This window comes from Etheostoma cragini, chromosome 7 (assembly GCF_013103735.1).
Source record: "Etheostoma cragini isolate CJK2018 chromosome 7, CSU_Ecrag_1.0, whole genome shotgun sequence".
NCBI lineage: Eukaryota > Metazoa > Chordata > Actinopteri > Perciformes > Percidae > Etheostoma > Etheostoma cragini.
The window spans coordinates 23,284,142-23,292,701 of NC_048413.1; the positions used below are offsets into that span (position 1 = coordinate 23,284,142).

Consider the following 8,560-nt stretch of genomic DNA (forward strand, 5'->3'; position numbering starts at 1 on the left):
GCTTGAAGAGATTGTTGTGCCCATGTACATGGTCTAATATAACAAGTTATAATAATATAGTGTGATAGTCAGTTGATAGATCGCAAGGAGCATTTCTTTTTTATCATTTGACATGATGAAAGATGGCCTGCAGTTCATACAAACAAACTGATCAATGTTTGCGGTGGTTACCACTGTGAGAAAGCTTTAATGTTTTAATCTAACTCTTGCTGCAGTATCCGCTTACAAAAAAGTAAACATGCAGGCCACTGTAGAGTAAATGAAAAAAGATCACGTTACAAACTTAGAATTTGGTCCCAAACAAGCTATAAATATTCCCAGAGCCCTTAATTGCACATTAACGTGTTCTTTTTGGAGGAATTAACTGTTCCTGACTGACCAGGCAAAGGCACACAGACCTCATTAAAAAAAAAAAAGAGACTGGGGGAAGGAGGAAGGGAGGGAAAATAAGAGAGGCAGTTTAACAAGAGAGACAGGAGACAAAGAGGGTGTGGTGCCAGCATAAATCTTTGCACCGTTCATCATCCACTTTTACCAAAACAACAAGAATCTCATGAACAGTTTGAAGTTTTATTTTTCAGACAAATAATATTTAATGTGCTGTATGCATCACTACATCTAATTCTCCAGGGATTTTTCCGCTTGTGATATGTATAATCAGTCATACTGTAACAGTGTCACTCCGTATTTGTAAAGTACCACACTGTATATACTTCAAGTAAATGCTCTTCAAAAACAAAGCCTTGCTCTGCTTAAGTTTCCTTAGAATAATACCTCCGGGAAAAACAAAACAACTAAACAACATTTATCTGTATTTTCAACAAATCCAAGACTCGTTGGTTTGCTTGGTGCAGCAATGTCCTCTTAATATTCTTAAACAGTAATTTTCTCCTAAAGTGAGGTAACTCAAAAGTTCCATTCACATCAAAGTCCATATGATTAGGTTGGCAGTAATGCTGGCGCGGAGCAGAGATGTACAGGGAAGATCACACTCACTTTATTCAGCAGCTGGAAAGACAAAAAGGCAGACACGTTACTGCGGTAACAGCTGATCAGTTTGTCAAGATCACACATCTAATATGTTCATCATTAGATGTTGGATATATGAATATAATTATTCCAAATAATTGTTCCCAAATAACAAGGGCATCATGGAGCACTGACTGACCATCAACTAGATCTAATTTTATATTTCCAAGTTGACACGAGAAGAAAACACTAACACTTTAAAGTAAAAAATAACACTTTTCAGATCAATTTCACCATTGGACAAATAACAGAAATAAATGTCACCTTTTTCAGAACACGCTAGAATCAGTGTACCAAATCAGAATGCAAGATCATTTAATAATAACGTGCAATAATGACATGTGATGCATGGGCATAAAACTGAGGTTAAGTAATGACATTTATGGCAGGTTAGTCAACACTTTGAGTCATTGCTGTTGCCAAATTTTCAATTTTTCACTTAAAAAAAAACAAAAAAGAACTTCTGATATTGTCTCACTAATTAGACGAATGTTGTATCAAATGAATCTGCACTGAAAAAATCATATCCTCAATTCCCAAGGCAAGCTACACTCATTTCATGTACAAAAGCACAGGGGCAGCTTTTCTCTTTTGGCCCAAAACAGAATTCTTTTTAAATGTCAAGAGTCTTCTAACATGTCAGTGTAGGTTAGTCCTCTGAGACCACACTGTGCTGACTGTGGGGCTCAGTGAGAAGTCTACGCAGGGGCTGGAAACAGTAGCAACCTCCCTGAGACATTCTAATGATAGGTTGCTTGGCATCATGCATATTGGCATTGAAGGAAGAAGTTTTTCATGGATAAACATCGAATTCAAACATATCACCCCCCATCTCTTTGGAGTTGTTTATAGAAAAAGCTAAAGCAGGTATATTTGCATGGTATTAGTTCTATTTCATGCAAGACAAAAAACAATTGTTGAATAACACAAAAACGACTTTTTGTTGCTTTTACTGCATGTGTATAATTTGGCAATCATGTTGACTTTTAAAGAAAGTGGTTCTTTTTCAAACCCAACATGTGGGGGAGGTGTGTGTGGTTTTTTCTGCATGTGTGCGTGCGTATGGATCAACGAGGCATGTGTGCCCATTGGTGTGTGTGTGTGTGTATAAATCTGCTCTCACCTCCTCCATCACTTCCAGTGGTTTATGGGAGCACAGCAGGGAGCCACATCAGCCTCCCCTTTGATGGTGACACACATGATTCATGGCATTTTGAGACCATTTGTTTTCATTATGCTCGTCAGCTCGCTGTAGCTGCATCACAGTTTCGTGCAACGCAGGCAAATTTGGGCCAGAATGAAGGGAAAGAATTTCAAGAGGAGAGTTTTTTTTTGGCACTAGAAGAAACAAAGGGGCTTGGTTTGGGTATAAAGAGGAGAAACTGAAGTCAGGACGACGGCTAGGTTTTCCACAGTCGCTTGGGTTTAGAGGTGGTTAGAGATTCATGATATGTCAGAGTCTTTGAAAACCAGTAGTTGAAAGGGTACGGAATAGGACCATTATCTCTTGAAACAATCAAATTTAGTTTTTTCAGTTCTGAGTTTTCTCAAATCCCTCTTTCGCAATCTCTAGTTGTTGCACTATGGCTACTACACAAACCAGCAGAAACAAAGTTCAAATGTGTCTCAAGGAATAATACCTATGATTACGATAGTAAAGATTATGATGACAAAGATGGCAGTTATGGCAAAAAAACCAAAGGGTGATGATAAGGATGAAACCAGAGGTCAAGTTTTAGAACCCGAGAAAGCTTAGGGCTCAGAAGTCTCTAGCAGAATAAGCCCTGCTGTCATGTGGAGGCAACATTTAGGACAGGTTGTCCTTAACCATCAGGTTGTTGAATGATTGAAATGTTGTCTGGAAGGCTTTATCTGTCACCTGTCCTACATGGTGATCTTACTAGTACAAACATCACAAAGAAATTCCTTTAAAAAGCCAGGAATTGTACACTGAGTCCCCTTTGTGATACTTTTCTTGAATGCCAGCATTTGCAAACTTTAACAGTAAAAGTTGCTTTTGGCAAGCAAAACAATATAATTCGAAGAATGCATCTGATATTTAGCTTGACATCAATGAAAATTTGACAAGGGGAAAGTGGCTTAAAAATCAGCTTGGTCCAAAGGCTCGTGTTAAAGTGTCAGTCTTTTTTTATTATCATTTAGGCAAACAGATGATCTGAGGTGTTGAAGAGTAGACACAATTCTGACCTCAGCCCTCTGTGTCAAATAATAATATTTCCCTGTCATTAGGGCAACAGTCAAAAGACAAGCCTTGCTTTCAGGCAGGGCTAGTGACCAGCAGACATGGTCGACCAGGCCCCCTCCATCCTCCAGACAGAGAAGGCGTAGCTCAGTCTCTCGTGGGCCAGGTAGTTACACCCAGCCAGCTTAGTGTCCATCTCGTCATTCTGCAGAACCTGGTAGAGAAAGTCAATGTAGCGCGATGCCAATTTAAGGGTCTGGATCTTGCTCAGTTTGTCAGAGGGGAGCGTTGGGATAATCTTACGCAACGAGGCAAAGGCGTCGTTCAGAGATTGTGTCCGCTGGCGCTCCCGGATGTTGGCGATCACCCGCTGGCCGTGTGGATCCTCAAGGCCCGAGAGATCTCCAGGACTAGCGCCGGGACCAGGAGAAAGGGATGGGCCCGAAGAAGGAGGCCGATGTTGAGGACTCTTCTTCAATCTTTTGGCTTCAGTCAGCGTGTAAATCTGAATGTCCTCTGCTGGCTTCACCTTGCCGTCATGTGCTGCTGTAGTGGGAGTTACTGTTGTAACGTGATCCTCCGTTTGTGAGCCCGTCTGCCGTTTGCGCCTGGTGACCCCCGGTGTAGCTACAACAACAGGACAGGCGTTAGAAGGTGGCCTTCCCGTGTTCTCCTCGCTGGAAACCCCCTCATCCTCAGGGTGGTCATCATTAGACTGCTCCTCCTCTCTCATGCTTGGCCACGTTTTTTCTTCTGTCTTCTCTCTATCCTTCACTCCGCTGAATATCTCTAGTGCCTCTCTCTTTCCTTTAATATATCTCTCTCCACTCTTCTGCATGCACACAGTTTTCCTCTGTTCTGTCCGTCTTCAGGAGGTCCCTCTGTTACGTTGTGTGTTTCTCCGGCCTTCTCCTGTGTTGTTCTTCTCCAACAATTGTCAGCTTTACACTTTGTCACATCCGAATATGCCAAGCCAAAATGAGTGAGTAATCATCAGCCCGCAGCTTTGGATTGCCACAGTGCTTCTTCATCCACACATGTGGAAACCCTGGCAATGATCTTGTCCCAGTTTCTGTGAGTGTACACATCGGCAGACCGGACTGGTCTCATGTCCCGCTCCTGTAGCTGTATGTGAGACAACAGAAACCTGAATCTGACTTTTTAAAGGGAGGGAACCATGAAACCTTCAGCTACCCACCCATCTGAGGCACTGATTGGTCCGGAGGACTTTTTTTGGACAGCTGAGCTTAAGACAACAGGAAGAATGCATCTTAAACGATTGGTTCGATCAAAAGGACGAGGCGGAGACAAAGGTGCATCGTGCAGCCAATCAAATCGAACCGTTGTGACGTTTGGTTCTTGTCATAGAAGTTGCCCAAGTTTATAGGTTCCAGATTTCCTCCAAAGCAAGTCGTTACCATCCCCCCTCTTGCTGCCTGGCTCTCTGTCCCCACTGCCTCCACTCTCCACAACTCAGCACTGATCATCGGTTGCTTTCAATATACATGTAGTTCAGAGAAAAGAAGAAAATTAACTGTAAAGGAAGCTCCACAAATGTTTCTGTTTGAAAGTCAAATGCTATTTCTGTCTGCTTTATGAATAATGAAATGTGATAATACTTTACAACAAAACATTCCAGGCAGATGGAGTAATGGTTAGAAAGAGGATTCAAAAGTACCGTACACAGTACTTTTAAAAAGGTTAATCCAATTAAATACAGAAAAAACAGCTCAGTCTCATGGCAGTTTGTGAAATGGTCACGTTATTTGATTTATTGATTTGTGTACAAGTCACGTTACTGTCGTTATTTTCGTGTGTTGATTACAAATTTAAAGTATTGTATTTCAATGGGAAGCTTTTTTGTGATCACAGAAAGTGATTACGATGCTAGCGATTATTATTAAAAAGCAGAAAATCAGCGCAGGGAGAACTTTCCCCCCAAAGACTGGGGATTGTGTCCAGCGTGTTGCAGTTCCTTTCCATGTTATTCTCTTCCTAACCACAACCGTCCCGTTGTTGTCTGCGTGTCCTGCATGTTACGGTTTCTTTCCCCTTTCTTTTTTCCTAACCACAACTCTCCCATTATTGTGGCCACCATGTGGCGTTTCATTTCCCCAAGACAGCGGATCGCTCTCCGCGTGTGCCGGTCCGTCCCGTTGTTGTTGCCGGCGTATGTTGATTTAATTCTCCATTGTTGCGGCCCCCAGAGGCCGTGGATCTTGTCCGGGTGCGAGTTGTTGTCACCGTCCTGCGTGTGGCGTTTCTTTTTCCCACTGTTGCGTCCCCCAGAGCAGCCCAGTGTCATGGCAGTTCGTGAAATGGTCACGTTTTTAAAATCGTGACATAAACGAGAAAATCATGACATGCACACAAATCACGAAATCAAAATAACGTGACCATTTTCACAAACTGGCATGAGACTGGTTGAAATAAAATAGTACATTTTTTTACCATAACATAACTATGGTCTCCAATCAGACATCAATTTTGTTGTTATTTGACTGTACAATGTAACATCCACTTAATAAATGATTTGGAAATTAGCTAAAAATATTACACCTTTAATTAGAAGTGTGTTCTTTTTAATAGTTGTAACAACAAAGACAGTGTGTTTACTTTCAATGCCGGTAACTTGGCTGTCGTTTCTCAGCATAAACCCAGACCTGGCATTCAGTCAGCACTGAGGTCTAGGCACAGCGTTACGGAAATAAGAAGTTCTGTGGATCAGAGGGAGGCCTGTGGGACAATTTGTAACTTTCACGCTTGTTTCATGTACATTTAGTCCAAGCCTCAGTCCAGGTCAAACAAACACGGACTTTACTTTCTCAAACTTCTGGTTGAGTCCCAGCATGGCCCACACAGCCACAACCCCACAAAAGAAGAGTCTATTGTTTGTGTTTTGCTTTTGAGTAACATCATTCTTAACAATGATGGAAAAACTAGAGTGGAAATGGTTTCATACAGGCAAAGAACTGAAAAGTCTCTCCTCTGAGTCAACTCAAAGATGGCTCAAGTCCACAGCAAGAAGAGAAAACTCCATTGTCTGACCACAGATGATACCATTTTTCTTGCTCACACACCACTGCTCACCATGACTGTGGAGGTTTTTGTTGCCACAACAGTATTTGCACTTGTATGTGTTGTAAGATATCCAGCCTCATGTCCCCCATGAGCCCCATTTGAGGCTCATGTAGTCTGAATCAACGGAAGTACATTTCCAGAATAAAGCCTGACATCCGACAATCTTTGCCCCTAACCTTCCTCTTTCTGGAGGAAGGTTAGGGGCTTCAAAGTTCTCCAAATCCAAAGTTCTCCAAATCCTTTTGATACAGGAACAACAACCAAATTTGAGCTAGCAAGCCACACGGAAAAACAAACAATAAAAATCTTCTAAACTAAAAATGTATCATGTTCGTATATATCATGACATGTTCCCTCAGGAATGCGCTCCAAATTGAGGAGAAAAAAACAACATTAGAAGCCAAGATTACAGGTCTCTCTGGCGTTGGCATGCAGCTAACGTTACGTTTACATGTAGCAGTGGATTGACTGTAACGGAGGATATAGCAAACTTTTACAGTGAACAGACAAATACAAAGGCTTCTAAATCAAAAACTACCCAATTAAGCATGTTCCAGCAGGAAGAGGGGAGCATCTGTTAGCATGAAGCTACATGTAGCAGTGTATGTGATTTAAACACCACTGTCTGAAATCAGAACTTTTTGCTTGAAGGGATTACTTTTACATACTGTATATTTACCAAATTTTTTGGAACTAACATCCAACATTTTTACATTATATATATTTAAAGCTTAAGTGGGTAACTTTTTTATATTAATGAACGTCCGTTACATTCAAGCCATTGCCAAATGAGTTGATACGAAGCTAATTAAGACTATCAGTTTAGGGAGGCGCGAGATGACGGAAGGCTTGTCATGTGTATGCACCGACAGTTGTGCTGTCATTACTTAGAATTCCACATGTATTAGGAGACAGAAACTATGCACTATAGCTTAAAAAAATAAATAAGGAAAAGCATAATAGGTCTTCTTTAACGAGAGGGGCCAAAATGTAACTAAATCACATTTTTAAAAGTATCAAAGCCTAGATGTTGTAAAACTTGTGAAAAAAACCCATAAAAAAACAATAATAATATCCCTAATCCAGTTATATTGCACTGTCTTGGCTCTCCCTAGAGCTCACCATGTGTGATTGTGATTTGCTGATCCTACAGGTTGCTCTTTATCGCATCCTTTGGTCATGCAGATATCAGCTGCTCCTAGGAATTTTCCTTCTTGTTGATCTTGACACCGTGGCACAGTGGTTAACAGTGCAGGATGTATGTAACAACTGTTGCACTAGCCAATGGCAGGTCAGGGCAGTGAACATAGCGTATAACTTGGCAAAGTGTTGAATACGTTTGATTTCAATCCATTTAAATTCAAAGCCAACCTTTTGAGGATGCAATCTTCTCTAAAGTTGGCATAGACCTTGGGTTGGCATGATGTATTAAGTATTGAGATTGAACGGGGTTACTTCTACAAAGGGGTAATTGTTATATTGTACTAGATATTATAAATGCAGTCCTCCTGAGTGACCATGGGACTAGTCTTAACTGCAACTGGTGCCTGGAGTCGTGCCAAGAAACAAAGCTATGCACTAACGAAAGCCATGAGTATGACTGCTAGCAGATATAACAATGGATGTAAAGCATGCAGGGTTTAAAGTTGGAAAAAAAATTGGGCTTAGCAGGTGTTTTGTGAGGAGGTGAATGCATTTTACACGTTTGATAAGCCTCAAGGATGCATGCTTTTTGGTAAGAAAAGCTGAATGTAAACATAACTTTGAAGGGTCATAGGCTGTATGTGAGTAACAATTTCTCAAAACTTTACATGACAAAACTGACCATGCAGTTACACGATGAAATTCATATTAATATCATATTAATATTAACAAAGTCTGGTGTTAAATGACTAGAAATATTTACAGTAAGTAACAATCCTGCTCCCATGCAATGTTTCAGTAAATGTGTGTGACTGCTGCCAAACTCATTGATTTCTTTTCATCTTCTTCCCTTTAACCATCATCAGAACGTGCATCCTCGCTGTGGGCGATGGGACACCTGTGATGGATCACAACTATTTACATATCACAGCTCCCTTGAAACTGTTCCTTGCTCGCCAAAAATAAATACCTCTGAGCTAAAGGAGTGAGTGATGGAAAATGGATATCAGGTCTTGATATAAACACATATATTGGGGCAGGGGAGAGGGGAGGGCCAGGCCACGCTCACAATGCTTCGTCTTGTCTGGGAAGGGCCCCCCGGAG

General features: G+C 41.2%; 1 protein-coding gene across 2 annotated transcripts; it reads right to left on the minus strand.

The window, feature by feature from the left end:
• Positions 1-862: 862 nt before the first annotated feature.
• On the minus strand, positions 863-4,392 carry LOC117947306 (twist-related protein-like). Of its 2 annotated transcripts, XR_004657212.1 has the most exons (2): positions 2,670-4,392; positions 863-1,008 (listed from the first exon to the last, which is right to left on the minus strand). XR_004657212.1 is itself a non-coding variant. In XM_034876075.1 (1 exon), exon 1 carries the CDS (start codon positions 4,068-4,070, stop codon positions 3,318-3,320), a length of 753 nt encoding a protein of 250 aa, XP_034731966.1. In that variant the 5' UTR covers positions 4,071-4,392; the 3' UTR covers positions 2,355-3,317. The 2 variants fall into 2 exon arrangements, 1 of the variants encoding a protein (XP_034731966.1); XM_034876075.1 differs by lacking the exon at positions 863-1,008 and having other exon boundaries at positions 2,355-4,392.
• Positions 4,393-8,560: the final 4,168 nt, after the last annotated feature.

What these genes read in the sequence shown, in the direction of transcription:
- LOC117947306 (XM_034876075.1), bottom strand. Translation starts at nt 4,070, where the DNA reads ATGCAGAAGAGTGGAGAGAGATATATTAAAGGAAAGAGAGAGGCACTA.